The 22,500-nt window shown below is 35.4% G+C and overlaps 2 protein-coding genes across 2 annotated transcripts in view; one reads left to right on the top strand and one right to left on the bottom strand.

The window, feature by feature from the left end:
* The window catches only part of LOC137652078 (serine proteinase stubble-like), a 7,342-nt gene extending 1,537 nt beyond the window's left edge, over positions 1–5,805 (top strand). The window contains exons 2-7 of the mRNA XM_068385287.1: positions 884–1,050; positions 1,382–1,667; positions 1,704–2,322; positions 2,696–2,958; positions 3,414–3,583; positions 4,808–5,805. Coding sequence (XP_068241388.1) covers positions 884–1,050; positions 1,382–1,667; positions 1,704–2,322; positions 2,696–2,958; positions 3,414–3,583; positions 4,808–4,972 — 1,670 coding nt within the window. The 3' untranslated portion in view covers positions 4,973–5,805. The remainder of the gene's footprint in view (positions 1–883; positions 1,051–1,381; positions 1,668–1,703; positions 2,323–2,695; positions 2,959–3,413; positions 3,584–4,807) is intronic.
* A 6,222-nt stretch (positions 5,806–12,027) lies between these two features.
* On the bottom strand, positions 12,028–19,492 carry LOC137652077 (FAD-dependent oxidoreductase domain-containing protein 1-like). The gene is made up of 8 exons (XM_068385286.1): positions 19,161–19,492; positions 18,181–18,410; positions 17,085–17,198; positions 16,650–16,782; positions 14,888–15,033; positions 13,785–14,025; positions 12,851–12,965; positions 12,028–12,342 (listed from the first exon to the last, which is right to left on the bottom strand). The coding sequence occupies exons 1-8, from the start codon at positions 19,440–19,442 to the stop codon at positions 12,203–12,205; spliced, it is 1,401 nt and encodes a 466-aa protein (XP_068241387.1). The 5' UTR covers positions 19,443–19,492; the 3' UTR covers positions 12,028–12,202.
* Between the last annotated feature and the right edge of the window lie 3,008 nt (positions 19,493–22,500).

The following is a 22,500-nucleotide window of genomic DNA, read 5'->3' as shown; positions in this document are numbered from 1 at the left end:
ATTCCGTTGAAGCGTATGAATGACTGTAATAGAATACTAATAACAGTAGTAAAACGAATGATAATTATTAAATCTTACACGTGGAAAGAGATAATGTGATTAGCAACATGAACAAAATTTGTTTCTGATGGTCCTTAGCGCTCTCGGAAATTGACCTTACCCAACATATCTTAGCACTTGTTAAAGGTTAAAGATCACTCATGAATGGCAGGGGCAAGGGACAGTGACATTGCCCTATCAAGTAGGAAAATGCCCTAGAAATTGACCATATACATATGATCAGCACCCAAGCCCCCTCTCCACCCAAGCTAGGATCGAGGAATGCCAGGCAATGGCTGCTGATGCCTCAGCAGATAGACCCATAGGCTCCCCGAAATCCCCCATCCTTAGCTCACAACGATGGTGGGGCTGCAGCGACCAAAGGAACTAACGAGTTTGAGTGGGATTCGAACCCCAGTCTGGTGATGACCAGTCAAGAACGTTACCACATAGGCCACCACAACCCTGTGCCAGAGACAAACTTTTTTATCAAATCATTATGATAACAACTACATCAAACAACAATGATAATTTAGTAGATTGGTTGAAATATGCAACTAAGTAATATAGCTGCACAATTCGACTCGTTTTCTCAAAGTTCGTAAAACGTTTGATATAGATGCTATTCAATAAATGTTATATTTACAGGACACTAAAGTAAGGGTTTTGCTAATTCATTAAATGAAAATCATATAAAGACATCTTGTCAACAGTTTTGTAAACATTTTCCATGAGAATGAGGGATAAAAAATATTAACAAAACAACATAAATATGGATTCTCTCATTCTTCACGAACATCATACAAGAACTATCGGCTTGAGTTCTTTTTTTCTAATCATTCAGAATGCGGATCCTTCAACCACACCGTAGGATTGTCTCCGAATGGATTAGCATCCTTTCCCGTAGGACCTGTCGCCTCAATAGGAACCGGGGGTCGCTTTAAAAGAGCTGACCCAACCGTAGCTGGAGGCGCACCAGGTCAGAGAGATTTTTTCAACGCTGGAGGCGCGGTAAGTTTTTGCATATCTACGCTATCTCTTAGAAAGACTCAAATATATATTAATAATGAATGGATAAAAGATAATTATTGCCGGTATAGAAAACAGAAATTGGAGTAACAATTATGTTTTGTAATGCATGTATACAGCTAACTTAGCAATGTCAAAATTCGATGGAGCATTCAGTTTCTACATTCCTATATTGTATATTATACACAAAACCCTGGATATACATACACACACACACGCATATATATATATATATATATATATATATATATATATATATATATATATATATATATATATATATCTTATTTTCAATTCTGACTTACTTTTCCAGGCAAGCATCAGCTCTGGCTCTTCATCTTTTGGAGGCGGGTCCATATTTGGAGGCTCTGGAGGAGGTCTGTTTTCCGGAGGATCTTCTGGGGGAGGTCTCTTCGGTGGTTCAAGAGGTAATCCTCCATCTGGCAATTTTGGAGGGAGCTCCTTCTTTGGGGGTTCTGGGGGGAGACCCTCATTTGGAGGCTTTGGAGGTGCCCCATCTTTTAATAACTTTGGAAGCAGGCCATCCTTTGGAAATTTTGGAAGTAGGCCATCTTTTGGAGGTAGGCCATCTTTTGGAGGTAGGCCATCTTTTGGAGGTAGGCCATCTTTTGGAGGTAGGCCATCGTTTGGCAGTTTCGGAGGCAGACCATCTTCTAGCAGCTTTCCTTCTGGTGGATTTGGTTCTGCACCGCCTCCACAACCCTTCCAGATACCTAGACGAGATTTTCAGCAACCATTCAACCAGCCTCCTTTTCCCCCACCCCGGCAACCAACCTTCCAAACTGCCAGGCCACAATTTAGACCAGCAGCTCAAACTGGCAGACCTGCAATTACATATCAAGGACCAGTTGGTCCAGCATTCAGACCAGCATCTCCAGCTTTCAGACCAAGTTCTCCAGCTTCCAGACCAGCTACTCCAGCTTTCAGACCAGCTTCTCCGGCTTTCAATCAAGCTTCAGCTTTCAGACCAACTTCTCCAGCTTTCAGACCAGCTTCTCCAGCCTTCAGTCCACCTACTCAAACCTTCGGGGCAGTCACAGGTAGTCAACCTTCGAGTCCTAGCCAGCCAAGTTCTCCAGATTTTTCATTGCCACCAGACGTGATACGCGACAACCCTGTCCCCTCGGTAACATCCAACGAAGTCTCTTTGGACGACTTCTTTTGTGGAGCGTCTCTTATATCTGATCAGCATCTACTGACTGCAGCTCATTGTGTTACTAATGAACATAAAACGTAAGTGCACTTGAGAATAAGTGATTTTAATGGATAGTATGGCTGGTTTGTCATCTACATTCTTAAAAAGTTCTCTATAGAAATAGTTATGCATCTTATTGTATTGCCGTCTTTTTCATGTTTTACAGAATCAATTATGTTAAAGTTTTCTATTTTATAATTGTCCTATCGAATTGCAAGGCAGAACTAAATCATAATTATAAAGCTATAAAACAATTTTGGCCCTCTATTGCCTCCATAAACATCAGAAGGATTTAGAAATGCCTTTTACATGAAACAATCCTAGTTTAAGCTAAGGCAGACCATAAAATCGAATAGATAATATGTGTAATCTGTTCTAATTTACCTAATAACAGTAACCTATTTGCTACAGGCCACGGGAAGTGACATTCCGAGAGGTTTCCTACAACAACGGCGATAATCGCATATCGTCAGTCAGCTATGAGATTGAGAGTGTGATCGTACATCCTGAGTACAACAAAGACTCTTTTATTAGGTATCATGACTTAGCCATTTTGAAAACTAGAAATCAAGTGCAATTTAGTCCTGTCACTTGGCCATACTGTCTTCCTTCGGCCGACGCCTCTGTAGTTTTCAAGACCCTCACTGTCTCTGGATGGGGGAAAGTTAATTCTTGTGAGTACCAAATGATATTTCAAATCATGTCACTATAACATTTTTTTTTGGGGGGGGGGATTTTTGTTTTATACATTATTGAGGGTACATTTGGGCATACTATTCGATTTTACTTCTCTTACTCTTGTAATTTTGAAGTTTTTATAGTTTATATATAAAAGATTTATTTTAATGCTGTTATTCTTAAACATCTCTAGTAGTTTATTTCCTTATTTCCTTTCCTCACTGGGATATTTTCCCTGTTGGAGCCATTGGCCTTATAGCATCCTGCTTTTCCAACTAGGGTTGTAGCTCAGCAAGTAATAATAATAATAATAATAATAATAATAATAATAATAATAATCACGTCACTACAATGTTTTTGGTATTTTTTGGTTTTCTGGATACATTATTGATATAGTCCAAGGTACTTGTACTCCGAAGAAATAACCCACACCTTTGTACATTCTCTTTAGCTTATACTCCCGAAAACCTTCAGCAAGCAGAGGTACCTGCTGTGCCTAATAACATATGTAACGAGGATTACAAACGAGCAGAACTGGAAGAACATCTGAAGCTGCGATATCCCCAAGGGCTCACCGACAACCTCATTTGTGCGGGTCAACTTGGAAAAGATGCTTGTGAGGTAAGAGGAATCATTAAGTTTTTAAATCAAAGTATAACGTCTCTGCCTGGTGTTTGCCAGTCGGGGGTTCGAGTCCCGCTTAGTCTCGTTAGTGCCATTAGTGTCTGCAACCTTACCATCCTTGTGAGCTGAGGTTGGGGGCTTGGGGGAGCCTATAGGTCTATCTGTTGAGTCATCAGCAGCCATTGCCTTGCCCTCCCTGGTCCTAGCTGAGGTGGAGAGGGGTCTTGGGCGCTGATCATATGATATATGGTCAGTCTCTAGGGCGTTGTTCTGCTTGATAGGGCAATGTCACTGTCTCTTGCCTCTGCCATTCATGAGCGGCCTTTAAACCTTTAAGTAGGTAGGTTGACAGCCTATTTAGACCGTGGTACATAGATTAAACCTGATCTTGTGTTAGCAAGTGTTCTTGCTGCATTAGTAGCCTGTAAACCCTTGTAGTACTGAGTCTTATGTAGAGAGGTTCAACAAAGATGCCCAAAGCCTCATTTTTTTCTTTGTCAGATATCTCAACAATCACAGTAAATTACTATGAGCATAACCAAATACTATATTAATATCATTATCACATGCAAGTGAGAATGATACTACATATTAAATACTTCATTCTGCCTCTTGTAGTTTCTAGCTATCTACAGTCATCATCAACAATGATTACAATTATAATCTCAGTTCACAAAACGTAAAATATGAGTTAGGGAAATTAAGTAGATAATGTCAACAATGTACTTTAGCTAATTAGGTTATTTCAAATATTCTAAAATATGAGATAATTTCAGTGTCGTACTTTAGCTAATCAGGCTATATACTTCAAGACCAGTTTCTCCAGCTTTCAGAACAGCTTCTCCCGTTTTCTGACCAGCTTCTGCAGCTTTCAGACCAGCTTCTCAAGCTTTCAGACTAGCTTTTCTAGCTTTCAGACCAGCTTCTACAGCTTTCAGATCAGCTTCTCAAGCTTTCAGACCAGCTTCTCTAGCTTTCAGATCAGCTTCTCCAGCTTTCAGACCAGCTTTTGCACCTTTCAGACCAGCTTCTCCAGCTTTCAGACCAGCTTCTCCAGCTTTCAGACCAGCTTTTCCAGCTTTCAGACCAGCTTCTCCAGCTTTCAGACCAGCTTTTGCACCTTTCAGACCAGCTTCTCCAGCTTTCAGACCAACTTCTCCACCTTTCAGACCAGCTAAAAAAAATTAAATGACTCATTTCTTTTACCTTTTTTCCTCTCAGGGAGATTCTGGAGGACCCTTGACGTATCACGATGAGGAAGGCAGGGAGACCCTCGTTGGGGTAGTGTCAACAGGTTTGCCCTGCGGAGACAGTCCTCTGTTACCAGGGATCTACGTCAATGTTGCCAGATACATCGACTGGATTAACAGCGTCATCTACGAATGAGTTTGGAATCGAAATACTGTATATTTCCCAATTTCCGTCAGATTATCAGGTATATTACCTGAATTTACAGCCCCAGTGTTTTATGTAGATTAAATTTATACATTTTAAGTCATAGGTCTTGTGAGAAAGGTTTATTTAAATTATTAGGTTTTAATGTTAAGATTAAAACATTGTGATGATTGGTAAATCAAAGGTATCGTTGTATTCTAGATCAAGCATTTCTGGTATTTTCTCGATTACCGACGCCACCTGCTTTACTTATTACGTGATATAGTTTGCCCTGGACATTCTGGAACTTTCTAGAAAACGTCTCTGTTGTGTATATAAAGAAAATGCACAGACATTGAGAAGACTTGCTTCTACCATTGCTAACTTGATATTTTTGTGGAGATATTTTTTTTACAACTCTTATAACGCTGTATTTATACTTTAATGTGTTACATTGCTGCTGATTTATAGAAAACACTCAGAAACCTTGCAAGATCGGATATCTTCAGAAACTGTGGCCCTAAATGCCATCTTTTACATTTGAACATCATTCTGGATACTCTTTCGTAATTCGTCGCTGAATTTCATCAGCTAATCTGTTCTTAAATCAAGTACAGTTCCTTCAACAATACCAACCAGATATATTGAGTGGATTAGCAGCGCTGTCATTTAACAGGTTTGAAATTTAAATACAGTACACTTTCATAAATGTTACCAGGTAGATCTAATGGATCAACGGTGCCAATTAGGCCTACATTTAACTTGAAATTGGGATTAAGATGATTTTTCACCTTAGTTCAACCATTTTCATTCTTTTTAATAAATATAACTCGTAAAATACTCTTGATGACAAATGAGCCCTTTAGCATATGGTTCTTTAATAAAATCTATGCCTGGGAAATCAATATCGTAACTTTTGTTAATGAATAATTCCAGAATTTTGAATTAGCCGTAATTTTGGAATTACCTTAACCACTTCTTTTAAGGTTGAATAGTACTTTACTGATTTATACAAACAAAGTCTTATTATTCATGATTCATAATTTCAAAACCCTCAGAAGAATATTGGGAGTTAAATGGCAGCACAGGATTAGAAATGAAACTATAAGAGAGATTACTCGAGTGCCATATGTGGATGAGATCATGATGCAGGGTAGATGGAGATGGTTTGGGCAGGCTCTTCGCACTCCCCAAGAGAGATTAGTTCGCCAAACTTTCAACTGGGCTTCACAAGGCACTAGAAGAGTTGGAGGACCCAGGCCTACATGGCTGAGAACTATAAAGCGTGAAGTGGGAAATGAGGAATGGAGAAATATTGATTTAAAAGCTCAAGATATAGACGACTGGCGAGATCTAACCGAGGCCCTTTGCGTCAATAGGCGCAGGAGGAGATGATGATGATGATTCATATTTTCATTCATTTCATGTATTTATTGACATTCAACTCGTACAATAATTGTATTTTTGCTTTGTTGATTAATTTAAAGTTTGATATCCTTTTCCCAGCCATTTTTTTTCTTAAAATTATTGAATATTCATAAATAAAATGCTGACATAAGTAGTTGTAATGTATATACATGTATATATATATATATATATATATATATATATATATATATATATATATGTATATATATATATATGTATGTATGTATATATATATATATATGTATATATATATATATATATATATATATATATATATATATATATACATACATACATACATACATATATATACATATATATATATATATATATATATATATATATATATATATATATATATATAGTCTTATGTAGTGTAAACTTAATAACTTATCATTGTTGTTATTAATTTTATAATATTTTTCATTATATTTTTACAAATTTGTATTCTTTTCTTTTTCTTTAGACCTAATGATATTTTCCTCATGGATCTCCCAATTAAAAAGTCATGAATGGAATATTTTACCAATTTAGAATAATTAATTGGTACGTATCAAAATTTCACAACGTAACAAGAATAATTCAACAAGATTGAAAACAATGGATGCACCTTGATAAAGCTCTAATAGAATTAGATGAAGAAAGCTACACTGGTAAAAAAAAAAAAAAAAAAAAACCGTAATTTTTATCGGAAACTTTCCGTAAAAAAAATATATACTGTTCTCAGACGTATTTCAGTAAAATACAAGCGACCGTAATTTAACCTTACTTTTTTTTATTATCTTTTACGGGTTGGCGACCGTAATATCACTCTTTAACGTCAATATAACCGTTTTAAAAACGGTAAGAATCCTGAAATAAATGTTGCCAGACTTTTACCGTTTTTAATGCATATTTTTAACAGCTTAGGTCTAAACTCATAAAAAAAAAATGGATTTTTAACGAAAAAAAAAAATTGTGTTGTTTTGCCCTCATAGCTGTAAGACAAGATGCTCTATGTCATGAAGTTATAATACATTGAGTTAATTTTCTTCTATTCCACTAAAAACACCAAAAATCTTTCAAGAATCTCTCCTTATCATGGTTGATGAGTGAAGAGACTTGCATGACAACAGTTTGAGAAGAGATGTTATTGTGAGAAATGTACAGACGTCATAAAAATTTAAAATGAGTCTAATATCTTTATGAGAGAGAGAGAGAGAGAGAGAGAGAGAGAGAGAGAGAGAGAGAGAGAGAGAGAGAGAGAGAGAGAGAGAGAGCGCTGATGAAAGTACCAAATAAACATATTTGAACAGGCAAAAATAGCAAATTTACACGGAAATAAACAGAGAGAATAAAGAACAGGCACGAGAGAGAGAGAGAGAGAGAGAGAGAGAGAGAGAGAGAGAGAGAGAGAGAGAGAGAGAGAGAGAGAGAGAGAGAGAGAGAGCTGATGAAAGTACCAAATAAATATATTTTAACAAGCAAAAAGAGCAAATATACAAATAAACAGAGGAGAGAATAAAAAACAGGTACGAGAGAGAGAGAGAGAGAGAGAGAGAGAGAGAGAGAGAGAGAGAGAGAGAGAGAGAGAGAGAGGCTGATGAAAGTATCAAATAAATACATTTTAACAGGCAAAAAGAGCAAATATATATATAAATAAACAGAGGAGAGAATAAAGAATACGCGTCCGCACAGCAACAGCTAAAGATAAGATAAAATGCAACAACAAATCTTACATACCAGCTAACAATAACGGTTGGATGAGATTGAACCGTTTGACCTTGATGCTGAGTTATATCAAGAAGACTGAAACCTCTATTCGTTTAGGTTGAGATTCTAGAATTGGGTTGGAATGCACTATAAGAAACCTCTATTGTGAATATACACTTTATATTTATTGTTTTTCGTGGAATACCTAATCTGATAATCAACTCTAAATAGAACTGTTAATGAATGAAACAACTAAAGGAAAGGTCATGACGGCATGACAAAAAATTTCATCAATGTAACACAAGAAAAGTCAAGTTAAATGAAAGGGGAATAAATCATGCAGTAGAATGAAGGTAAACGTTGATATTCTCTTTCATAAATGGATAGACAATGGATAGCAATTCCTAAATTCTGGGACAAAAATAAAAAGCTTTGTTGACGGATTGGGTCTTGGTACTTTGGAAGAATCAAGAAAACAGAAGAAGGAAGGGAATTCCAGAGCATGAATGATTCCTATGGGAGCTTATCAGTAGATCGAAAACTATGATACTGGAAAGGAGCTTAGGTCTCTGAAATCAATATAATAATAGCTGAAAAGTTCAAGCAGAAATCCTCTGGTGGGAGCAAGGCCGCATTATGATGACTAGGCCTAGGGACCCACCAAGAGCAGACGCCGATGCAATATTTTTTCTTGTAGAGGTAAATGTGAAAACTATGCATTGTTTACCTCAGTTTTAATATTATTGTGATAAATTGTACCAAAATAGAGCGTGAAATATGCCGGGGGATGTCGAGGGCCCCAAAGAAACTCGAAACCTCAGGATCCTGTCACGGGTTAATACGACACTGGCTGAGAGCAGTTGCTTAGACGCCAAACAAAAGGAAGGAACTCAAAAAATAGACTGACTCCACAGTTAGTTTAGACTTCAGAGGGATGAAAATCCTATAGGATACAATATAATTTAGAGAAGTTGTTGAGAGTTTAATATATTTAGATAACATCTTATCAAAGAGAAGTAAACAACGATAAGGCCGCGTATGTAATGAATATTCAAGAGGTCAAGGTAAGGTAAGAGGAATATGGAGATTAGATAATTTGAATAAAGATCTTTTTAATTTGAATTTTAGTATTATCTCTCATTTTATCATTCTTTACGTGTCCTTTAGTATAAATATATATATATATATATATATATATATATATATATATATATATATATATAAAAGAGAGAGAGAGAGAGAGAGAGAGAGAGAGAGAGAGAGAGAGAGAGAGAGAGAGAGAGAGAGAGAGAGAGAGAGAGAGTAATTCTTAAGACAACGTTGAAATCTTTACCAGAACTCAATAATAATGATAATGATAATGATAGACATTTTTCCTCTGAATATTTGAACTAATGACCAGTGTTTTACACGGCTCGCATTGCATTATGGGATGACATCATCGTGTATGAAATAATTCTCATTTGAATTCTGAAATAAATTACTGTTTTTAGACTGATGAAATATTATCTAAAAGATATATTATGGGCGCTTCAAACGTGCCTATTTCATCCAAACCAACAGGAAACATTTCTAAAAGTACATAAGCTTTACAAAAGTGTAAGGATTTTGTCAGATTGTGAAGACTTTACCAAAGTGTAAGAACTTTGCCAGATTGTGAGGACTTTCTCAAAGTATGAGGATTTTGCCAGATTATGAGGACTTTATCAAAGTATAAGGACTTTGCCAGATTGTGAGGACTTCATCAAAGTATAAGGAATTTGCCAGATTGTGAGGACTTCATCAAAGTGTTAGGATTTTGGCAGATTGTGAGGACTTTATCAGTGTTAGGATTTTGCCAGATTGTGAGGACTTTACCAATGATAGAACCTTACTAGACTGTGAGAGTTTTACCGAAATGTTAGGACTACAAAAGATGTTATGAATTTACTTTAGTGCGAGGACTTTGCCAGTGTCAGGACTTGACCAAAGATTTATGGCTTCACCAGAGCGAGGATTTTACCAAAGATATTTTATAATTCTAAAGATATTTTACAATTTTACCATTGAGACGACTTTTCTAAAGTGCCAGGATCTTAGCAAAACATAAACCTTGCTACAGTGCAAGTCTACCAAAATATAAACCTTATCAAAGTGCAAGTCTACCAAAATATAAACCTTATCAAAGTGCAAGTCTACCAAAATATAAACCTTATCAAAGTGCAAGTCTACCAAAATATAAACCTTATCAAAGTGCAAGTCTACCAAAATATAAACCTTATCAAAGTGCAAGTCTACCAAAATATAAACCTTATCAAAGTGCAAGTCTACCAAAATATAAACCTTATCAAAGTGCAAGTCTACCAAAATATAAACCTTATCAAAGTGCAAGTCTACCAAAATATAAACCTTATCAAAGTGCAAGTCTACCAAAATATAAACCTTATCAAAGTGCAAGTCTACCAAAATATAAACCTTATCAAAGTGCAAGTCTATCAAAATATAAACCTTATCAAAGTGCAAGTCTACCAAAATATAAATCTTATCAAAGTGCAAGTCTACCAAAATATAAACCTTATCAAAGTGCAAGTCTATCAAAATATAAACCTTATCAAAGTGCAAGTCTACCAAAATATAAACCTTATCAAAGTGCAAGTCTACCAAAATATAAACCTTATCAAAGTGCAAGTCTATCAAAATATAAACCTTATCAAAGTGCAAGTCTACCAAAATATAAACCTTATCAAAGTGCAAGTCTAACACAATATAAACCTTACCACAGTGCAAGTCTACCAAAATATAAACCTTATCAAAGTGCAAGTCTACCAAAATATAAACCTTATCAAAGTGCAAGTCTATCAAAATATAAACCTTATCAAAGTGCAAGTCTACCAAAATATAAACCTTATCAAAGTGCAAGTCTATCAAAATATAAACCTTATCAAAGTGCAAGTCTACCAAAATATAAACCTTATCAAAGTGCAAGTCTACCAAAATATAAACCTTATCAAAGTGCAAGTCTACCAAAATATAAACCTTATCAAAGTGCAAGTCTATCAAAATATAAACCTTATCAAAGTGCAAGTCTACCAAAATATAAACCTTATCAAAGTGCAAGTCTATCAAAATATAAACCTTATCAAAGTGCAAGTCTAACACAATATAAACCTTACCACAGTGCAAGTCATGGCAGCAATATGGCGTTCGTTCGTTTTAGGCTTGCCTTGCCTTATGCAAGCAACATGGCGAATATGCATTCTAAAACGTGTCGTCAATTTCAAATGCCAACTAAAATGGGCTATAGGTAGAGTGCATACCCTCGCCAACGCCATATAACATAGACATTTGAATTATGCATATTCTGGTACTAGTTTCATGCAAATCGGATAAAAATTGACCACGATGTAGCAAAAAGACGTTTTTGACCTTTTGTGACCTTGACCGTTGATCCAGTCACTTCCAAAATCTAATCAAATAGTTCTTGGATCATGGCCAATCATCCCACCAAATTTCACGAGATTCGGTCCAATAGTTTTGGAGTTATGCGAATCACAAACACACAGACAGAAACAAAAATAAATAAGTACATGCCGCCTATCAAAACGAATTTCTGACGAAGGTAACGAAGAATTTCATCAGACGACGTAGCTACAGACATGAAGTCTTTAAGGAAGAAATGGGTTTGAATCTAAGATAAAAACATGTTAATCTTAAAAGAATTTTATGGCGCACAGTATTTATCTTTTACTCACTATTAGATAAATTACTTTGTCGAATGTGAGAGAAAAAGTAAAAATAAAGAAACATTAGGATATTAAAAATTATCAAAATATTTTATCGGCTCTGTAATATCATCACACATTGAAAGTCATATGAAGGTTATCGTTTGAAGTTTGAATATTCTTTATCTCTTTGATAACAAAAGGAATGACAAAGAGAATTGATAAAGATGAGCAATACACACCATTAGATTACAAAGAATGACAAAAGATGGCTGTTCTTACAGTCCTTTGTCTCTATTACCTGTTCGTGTTTTATGAAGAAATTGAAAATAAACCTAAACAAAAAAGGGAGAATAAATAGAAGAAATAGTATAAGCAAAAACAATTTCAGTAATGGATGGCAAACCAGACGAAACTTTCTTCAAAGAACATTTTTTTCGATTATCGGTTCGTTGTTCAAAATCCTTTCGAATCCAAACCTCTCGAGGTTGATGGAGCGATAACCTCCGTGAAGTAGGTATTCCATAATTGCTCTTCCAGTCCCTGGCGAGTGCTGGATTCCTGGAGTGAGACAAAATGAATTTGCAGAATTTGCTGCTACAGTTAATACAACTCCAGATTATGTAGTAAAATTATTAGAGAGGAAAAATAGTAGTTAAAATTGCTCACTCCGCAGATAAGTGCAAAGCTTCTTACCTTATTCTTATTGAGTGTATTACTTCTCGATCTGAAGATTAGTAAACCTATGAAACGGCTCTCTAATCTTAAACACTAAAAAATAATTTTCAAAGTCTATATATTTTGATTTCAGGGCATGTTTTTTGGAATTTAATCTATACCGGTAGGAGTAGTGAATTCATAAGGACATTCATATAATTCAAAAAATCAAATTATACCCGTAGGTATAGTAAATTCTCATAATTCAATATCTTGTAATCATTACCAACGTCAAGGAAACTATGCATTTTGCGTCGTTTGTTTGTTTGGACGGAAGAATGCGCAGAAAGAAAAATTTTAATTATATACAGTACATAGGAAAATTAGTATGGAATCATGTTCACTCACTCACCGTGACCGCTGAAGCCCGTGGCGAAAATTAAATTACTGTAAACTGGATGTTTCCCGATGACGGCGTTTTGGTCCAAAGTGTTGTAATCGTAGTAACCAGCCCAAGATCCACGGACCTAAAACAAAAACATATCTTTATTTTTTTTTATTGCACTTAAACTCGTTAACTTATTATTGAAATATATTTTTATTTAATTCTACTGAAACTCGTTAACTTATAAGATCCTTAAACCTTAAATAAAAATACATTTTATATTATTCCACTGAAACTCGTTAACTTATAAGATCTACGGACCTAAAATAAAACCACATTTTTATTTCATTCCATTGAAACTCGTCAAATTATAAGATCCATGGACCTAAGATAAAAACATATTTTTATTTTAATCCACTGAAGCTCGTTAACTTATAGATCCACGGACCTAAAATAAAATAATTTTTATCTTATTCTACTGAAACTCACTAATATATGAGATTTTCTGAATAGTTTTCTATCCCGTGGATTAGTTTCACAAAGATTTCTTTTAGTCTGTCTTCCCTTCATGCTAACAGATTTTACATTTTCTTCTTACTTCTTTAAAGAAATATTCTAATATAGTTTTTTCTCTCTTCCTTGACTGTCTTATTTGTTTCGTTCATCTATATTCTGTGATTTTACAATTAACCCCTTGAGTGAAAAAGAATTGTTTGGTAATCTGTGTTGTCAAGCGTATGGGGACAGAGGAGAATATGTAAAGAATAGGTCAGACTATTCGATGTATGTGTAGGCAAAGGGAAATTGAACCGTAACCAGAGAGAAGGGTCCAATGTAGTACTGTCTGGTCAATCAAATGACACCATAATTCTCTAGCGGAAGTATCTCAACTTGTGGCTGGTGCCCTGGCCATCCTACTACCTACCCACTCCTTCACTCTCAGATTTCCTTACCCACCCACCTTCAGGTTTTCAAACGCAGGTATCCTGTTCGCGAGCTGCGGCCAGATTATATGGTTGAAGTAGTCATGGTCCACCTCGAGATCTTCTGTAGGCGGCTCCTCTTCTGCGCTGGGGTTCCTGATGCACAGATACACCTTCGGGATGACGTCTGGCCGGAAGTGAGCTCCCGTGTGGTCGCAAAGGATGGGACAGTTCTCAATTGGGCCTTCGGGAACATGGGCGCAGTAGACGTATCGCTTTCTGATGATAAACACTTTCTCTATCAGATTTTTAACAGTAAAAATAAAAACTTTCTCCATTGAATATTTTACTGTTTTCTTAACTTGATTGTTTTTTATTCAGATTTTTCTTCTGTTTATTGCTTGTCTATTTCTTTCGCAGAATTGGACTACTTTACTTATTGGGAAAATTTGAATTGTATTATTATTATTATTATTATTATTATTATTATTATTATTATTATTATTATTATTATTATTATTATTAGATAAGCTTCAACCCTATTTGGATAAGCAGGATGCCAAAGCCCAAGAGCTCCAACAAGAAAAAATAGCCCAGTGAGGAAAGGAAATAAAAAATATAAATAAACTGCAAGAAAAATAATGAACAATGAAAATTAAATGTTTTAAAAACATTAACATTAAAACATATATTTCATATATAAACTATAAAAAAGACTTATGTCAGCCTGTTCAACATAAAAACATTTGCTGAAGTTTGAACTTTTGAAGTTCTACCGATTCAACTACCCGATTAGAAAGGTCATTTCACAACTTGGTGGCCTGGTGGTAGCGTCCTTTCCTGGAGATTGCCAGACTGGGGTTCGAATCCCACTCAAACTCGTTAGCTCCTTTTAACGCTGCAACCTCACCGTCTTTGTGAGCTAAGGATGGGCGGTTTGGGGAGCCTATAGGTCTATCTGCTAAGTTATCAGCACCCATTACCTGGCCCTCCTTGGTCCTGGCTTGGGTGGAGAGGGGCTTGGCCGTTAATTATATGTAATATGGTCAGTCTCTATGGCATTGTTCTATTTGATAGGGTAATGTCACTGTCCCTTGTCTCTGCCATTCATGAGTGGCCTTTAAACCTTTAAACAGCCTACCTTGGTTCCACTGGCAATGGAGTCGCCAGTAATCCTTCGCCTGTTCCAATTCCCGCTAACTCGCTCACTTCCCCGGACCAAGTTCCGGCTGCTATGACGATGGTGGAAAATTCGATATCATGCGTTTCTCCATCTGAAGTTGTTACCTGTGAAGTAATTTTTAACAGAATGAGTTCTCTTGCTTGAGGGTACACTCGGGCACACTATTCTGTGTTATTTCTCTTCCTCTTGTTTGTTTTTTTTTTTTTTTTAAGTTTTTATAGCTTATATAGGAAAGTTATATTTCGATGCTGTTACTGTTCTTGAAATATCTTGTTTTAATTTCTATATACTTCTCTTATAGTTTATTTATTTCCTTATTTCCTTTCTTCACTGGGCTATTTTCCTTGACGGAGCCCTTGGGCTTATAGGATCTTGCTTTTCCATCTAGGGTTGTAGCTTAGCAAATAATAATAATAATAATAATAATAATAATAATAATAATAATAATAATAATAATAATAATAATAATAAGAAACGTGTATAATCTCCAAAATTTCACAATATATATACCAGTTTAGTGTTACTGTATGGACATGAGTCGTGTTATAACAATGAGGTAATATCCAACAGATTCTGTAAATTTGAGAACAAAGCCCTCAGAAGAATATCTGGAGTTAAATGGCATTACAGGATTAGAAACGAAACTATAAGAGAGATTACTCGAGTAGCATTTGTGGATGAGATCATGGTGAGGGGTACATGAAGATGGCTTGGGCATGCTCTTTGCGCTCCCCAAAAGAGATTAGTTCACCAAACTTTCAACTGGACTCCACAAGGCACTAAAAGAGTTGGAAGACCTAGGCCTACATGGTCAAGGGCTATGAAGCGTGAAGGGAGAGATGATGAATGGGGAAGTATTGATTTAAAAGCTCAAAATAGAGACGACTGACGAAATTTAACCGATGCCATTTGCGTCAATAGGCGTAGGAGGAGATGATGATGATGATGATGATGATGATGATATCTAGGTCAAGAAAATTACCTTTCATGGGGATAAAAAAACAATGAAAGGAATTTAATTTATCAAATGTATTGATGACTTGGAGTAAGTATATTCAGTAAACACCTACATCTATTAGAAATATATATAGTACTATCAATTATTTAGTGCATTCAATGCATAATTATTCAGTTTAGGAACTATACTTCAATGTTATTAAAATATGTATACAATTAGCAAATGAAAATTGAAGAGAGGAAAAATATAAAGTTATTAATCTTTCAATAAAATAGTATTTTTTTTTTCAAAGCACTCAATGAGAAACCTGGCGAGATTGATTGACCATAACTCTGGTATTATCGATCTAGACATTATATGGAGTTAATAACTTGATAAAATTACCTTGAGAGAAGATTACATTTATAATTTCGAACTTTTTTTTTCAAAAGTTCAAACTCGCAGCAAATGTTTATGTTGAACAGGCTAACATAAGTCTTTTTATGGTTTATATAGGAAATATCTGATTTAATGTTGTTATTGTTTTTAAAATATTTTATTTTAGTTGTTCGTTATTTCTCATATCGTTTATTTCCTTATTTCCTTTCCTTATTGGGCTATTTTTCCCTGTTGGAATCCTTGGGCTTATAGCATCTTGCTTTTCCAACTAGAGTTGTAGCTTAGCTAATAATAATAATAATAATAATAATAATAATAATAATAATAATAAAAGTCGAGCAGGCTGATAAGCACAGAAAAATCTTAAACGGACTCTTCTCTCACCTGAGCTACATTAAGATTCTGCGCAGGCGCGTTGAACCTATCATTAATGTCGGTGACTTTCCCATGCACGTAGACGGCGCCCAGAGACGTCGCTTTACGCCGAAATCCCATTAATAAAGTCCACGGATCAAACCTGGTTAGGTGGTGAACTTTAGTGTTTTAGAATAACCTGAAGTTTACATATGGCTACATTGTTTTACTATATATAATGATAAATAATAAGAGAGGCAAATCATTTATATGCAAGAGCAGGATGAAGTTGGACAGTAGTCTAGACTTTTCCTGATACAGTTTAGACTATTGTAGTCTCAGTATTATGGCTCATAACAAACTGAAGTTCCAGAGAACGTGTAAAAGAATACAGTTTACGATAAACGATTTTTATTTAATACGTTAGAAAATAAAAATACAAATATTCTCTCAAGGACGACTCACCATCCTTCGTTTTCAATGCCCACCACGGCCAATGCGATATCGTCTGTTACCATGTACGGATACTTCCTTTTCAGCTGTGATTGCGTCATCATTTCTAGCTTAGCGCCAGCATCGCTACAGAGAGATAGAGATAAAGTGTCAACTTAGAAATTAGCACGAACTCATCAAATGACTTATTACTATCTCTTTTGACTAAAACAAAAGCACAACGGGAAAAGAGAAAAGCTTGACGTCTCGCATTTTTAGGTGTCTAAACCGAATATAAGAACCGGCAAAAATTCACACAATTTCATTACTATTAATACATCCCAGAAGTATTAATAGTAGTAACAACACATAGAATAAAGACACATTACTAAGCTTCAAGAAACCAATGGCGTAGCTACAGATATTCCCGAGAAAGAAGAGTGAGAAAAGTTTTTTTAATATATATTCATTGTGAGGGAATTAAACACCCGTTTGATAATAAAAATTGTGTAGGAGACACCACATTGTACAGTACAAGAAAAAAAAATGTAATCTCAATGTGACATAAATTCCCTCGTGACTGACCAAAGCGAATCAATTGGGGACATCCAAAAATAAACCCGGGAGTTAGAGTTTATTTTTCGTTTTACCCGTCTTGACTCTAAACGACCATGATCTGTATACTTTGATCACTGTACTTAGCCGATTTTTATTGTTTGTGTCGACAGTAGAAGAAGAATCTTGTTCTATGAGTGTAAAAAGAAGCTTCGAAATTATATTTCTAAAGATTATTTTTATATAACAAAAAAGAAAAGACTTCTGATTTGCACGTTAGTCCTGTTATGACTGGCTGCTTGAATGTGCTCTAATTGTCATGGTACAAATCTTTAACATCATTAAGTATAAATTATATTTGCAGAACAGATATCATAACAAGTTCTATCTTTAGTTTCTCCTTAAAGATGAGATCCTCAATGAGAGATTGGGAAATAGCGTAGGCCTACTCCTTGAATTGTTATTCTTCCTTTTTCTCTAGATCGTTAAATGGATTTACTAACAGATGAAAAGTAAACTTTCGTGATTCATCTAACTAATGCTTTATTAGCTAACGGGAAAAGGCCCCACTTACACCTGGATCTTATAATTTTCCATGAGTTGGTCGTAGCCAGCTTCAGTCACCAACATGAGGTAGCCGCAAGGATGGAACTGCACATCTGGAGGATCGAAGTCCGGAACTCGAAGTAAGTGGTGAGCCTCCTTCAAGAACTGCCTCCCGTACATGGAGAGGTAGATATTTTCGGGAACTGTAAACTGCTGTCGGATGCATCCCATGGAGAGCACTGTTGAGGCTTTCTTGTACTGTAAAGAAGAAGAATAATGGAGTGAGGTGATGGGATTTCCAGTTTACGCTCGCAGCACCAAAGATAAAAGTAAAGATTGAGAATTTCATTATTAATTTATGTATGACATAGGTAAAATAAGCCCAATTACAATAATAAGAATAAGCTTAGAAGCTTTGCACCTATCTATATAGTGATAGAGTGCCAGCAAACTTACTTTGCGGATTGAGCAATCAGGAATGTTGATTTATAGTACGTGCGTTCTGATTTGAAGATAGGCCTAAATCAGCTATTGCATTTAAGGATCCATAGGCTTAAAGACTAAATTTCACAGCACCAGCACTTTCAACTGTTATTAAGATGCCAAACAAGATGCCACTACCCTTCCAGCTTTTAAAGAAATATTTTTGGGATGGGACTGATAGCCTGACACCTAACCCACGAAGCTTATGCGATCATGGAGTTTTTCCAGAAGGTTACCCCTCCAAGCACTGACCAGACTGAACGCGGCTTAAAGTTATTACCTTTAAAAATGTGTGTGTGTTATTGCAAGGGCCATATCATCACTAGCTACCTCTTTTAAGGGAGAAGGCATAAGTAGTCTCTCTCTCTCTCTCTCTCTCTCTCTCTCTCTCTCTCTCTCTCTCTCTCTCTCTCTCTCTCTCTCTCTCTCTCTCTATATATATATATATATATATATATATATATATATATATATATATATATATATATATATATATATATATATATATATATATTCTTCACCTACCGTATTATCAGCCTCAATGACAACGACACTCAAGTCCTTTCCTGCCTCCTTCTTCAGATGGTAGGCGATAGAGGATCCCATCGCCCCTCCACCTACAATCAGGACATCGCATTTCCTAGGAATGTTATCGCATTTCTTAGAAAGAACAGTTGTTGTGTGGAACAAACTCTTGAATATTTTCCCATTTCTAAATGAGAGGCTTTGCACGCAGTACCAAGGAGCTAGAGAGGCGGATAGGAACTTTGGCTGGCTTGAAGTTAACAACGAACGCAGAGCTGCCATTGAATGCACTGTTCAGATCACCTTGTTTCTCACACTGCGTCTAAGTCCTATTTTCCTGACCCAGATTCATTGGAAACAGCTGCTGAATGTTCCACGTTATCGTACTTTGTTGTTGTCAGTTATGTAATTCGTATTTTGTTGTCAATTGCATAATACTTTTGCCAAGGGAAATCTCATACGATTATCTGCTGGCAACGTCGATTCTGGGGAGAATTTTGGGATTCGGTGCTATTTTTCACACATTGTTGCGAATTAGAAAGATAAAGATGCACATAGACATACACACACACACTATATATATATATATATATATATATATATATATATATATATATATATATATATATATATATATATATAGAGAGAGAGAGAGAGGAGAGAGAGAGAGAGAGAGAGAGAGAGAGAGAGAGAGAGAGAGAGAGAGAGAGAGAGAGAGAGAGAGAGAGAGAGAGAGACTGACATGACATGACATCACCCATACGTACAGTTAGTTGGCTTCCTTAATTCTAGAACATTTCACGTGAAGCTAAGGAGACGTTGTAGAAGGTAACGCTGTGTTTAGCAAAAGAGAAAAAAAAAACTGTTGTTAACGTTGCTTTTAAAACAAAGTAGGCTACTCGGTCTAGTAAACATGCATTTTTAATAATTCTAGGAGTGCTGTATACAAAAATATTATTATTTGCTTAACTGCACTTCTTGTGAAATGTAGGGGAAATAATGGAGCCGAACTGGAGTTCGAGTCAGCTCAACCTCGAAGGTTTGCAACTTCACCATCCTTGTGAGCTAAGGGTGGCGGGGCCTATAAGTCTACCTGCTTAATCATCAGCAGCCATTGCCTGGCTCTCCCTGGGCCTAGCTTGTGTGGAGAGGGGACTTGGACGCTGATCATATGTATATATGGTCAGTCTCTAGGGCATTGTCCTGCTAGCTAGGGTATTGTCACGGTTCCTTGTCTCTGCCATTCGTGAGTGGTCTTTAAACCCTTAGACGTACTTAGCAAGTAACTCCGAGTTATTATTAAGCCATTTAAGCCTTACTAACAATAAGCTTCAAGATAGAACTTTCTTGTGGAATTATGTAGTCCAACAGGAGTTCAACTTAATAATAATAATAATAATAATAATAATAATAATAATAATAATCTCCACTATATAAAATGGAACAAGAGTCTGGTTATATATATATATATATATATATATATATATATATATATATATATATATATATATATATATATATATATATATATATGTATATATATATATATATATATATATATATATATGTATATATATATATATGTATATATATATATATATATATATATATATATATATATATATATATATATATATATCTGATCACGTGTAGCTGCATGCCAGACGTATAACTACTCGGTCTCTCTTTGACACTCGGATGGGGGGGGGAGAGGGAGTTGTCATACTCCTGTGAGAAGGGTTACCCAGAGAGGGTTGAATCTGTATGTGCGTGAGCGTGCATATCTATCTAAATATTTAGCCGTCATTTTTGACGGGTCGCGTACAATAATAATAATGACAATAATAATAATGATGATAATAATAATAACTCTTGTGATCATGAAATGTAAATGTAAAATGTAACTCTATAAAAAGAAGAGTATGTAATCAGATATTCATACCAGTGTAAATTTATGCATAAGAAACTTAGTTAAAGCCTTGGAACATAAGTTAGTTACAACTCAAAGAGCTATGGAAAGAATAATGATGGGAATAACACCAAGAGACAGAAAACTAAAATAGAGTATATTCTAACATGTAAAAAAAAAAATGAACATGGGCAGGACATATAATGAGAATTTATCCATTACTACCACTGTATTGTATTATATCTTCGTCTTCCCAATTATCTTTTCTGTTCAGATAATAACCTTCCTATTGTTGTAGATTTAGCCGACTGCATGCCAGAACGGTCTATAGAACTCTAGACCGTGTCTAGCTTAGCCTATGTGGCAAGTTGGTGATATTTTTGTTTGTTGTGTATTTGTCTTATTGTCACTAACAACATCATTTATAATGATAACAATGATAAACAATAATATGTTTCGTTAATGTTAAAATGATTGAGTTATAAGTTAGTCGTTTCCACAAATTATTCATAAAAGAATTATCATTTCATTTGTTCAGTGTTGTTCACACAGATTCATTTATTTGTTGATGTACTGAGCAGATATCTTAATTGTTCATTTGTATATTCGGTGTATCTTTTAGTAGACTTATTCCATCTTTTAGGAGACCTATTCCATCTTTTAGTAGACTTATTCCATCTTTTAGTAGATTTATTTCATCTTTTAGTAGACTTATTGCTATAGCAGTGAGTTCGAAATAAAAAATAAAACTATAAGAAGGGGACTAGAAAAAAATGCCAGTGCGCTACCAGAAGTGTAGGGTCACACCTCTACAATCTTAAAAAATTCATTGCCATTAATCATTTTTATTTTGAACTTCCATAGCCTGTCTAATGTATTGAACAATTTCTTCGCTTAAAGAGACTAATTTCCTTAAATCTATGCTACTTCAAAATTTTCAAAATCCTCTACAGGTAAGCAAAGGCTGGTGTATCATCTACTCACGGTCCAGATATACCAGGTCAGCCAGACAGCGTACCGATTTTAAGCCTCTTCTGCGCACCTACGTCATCTGAGGGGGCTTAGTCTTGGCGAGACCCATTAAGAACGTAGATCTATCACACAGTCAATGTAAATAAAACAACATTTTACCTTACATCTACTCATCTCCACAACTCACAAAGCCTATAATTTTCATTCCTGTGTTTTTATAATTTTCTTTGAAATCTACCCTCCTCCCACTACTCATCTTCTTCTTTAGATATTTGTTTATCTTTCAGGACCTGTATCTTTACTAGTTAACTCTCATTCTTAACAGCGTCCCCAAATTCCAGAACACGCAGTTAGTACGTGGTCTGAATGTTGACCGCAACATAAGATGTTTGATCAACATGAAGTCGTGTAGGTAACCTTCTTTTAGTTTTATAAATCTTTAATGTTAATTTTCTATTT

The sequence above is a fragment of the Palaemon carinicauda genome, chromosome 13 (assembly GCF_036898095.1).
Source record: "Palaemon carinicauda isolate YSFRI2023 chromosome 13, ASM3689809v2, whole genome shotgun sequence".
NCBI classification, from domain to species: Eukaryota; Metazoa; Arthropoda; class Malacostraca; order Decapoda; family Palaemonidae; genus Palaemon; species Palaemon carinicauda.
The sequence above is the reverse complement of the archived record's forward strand: the minus strand, read 5'-3'. Positions and strand labels throughout refer to the sequence as shown.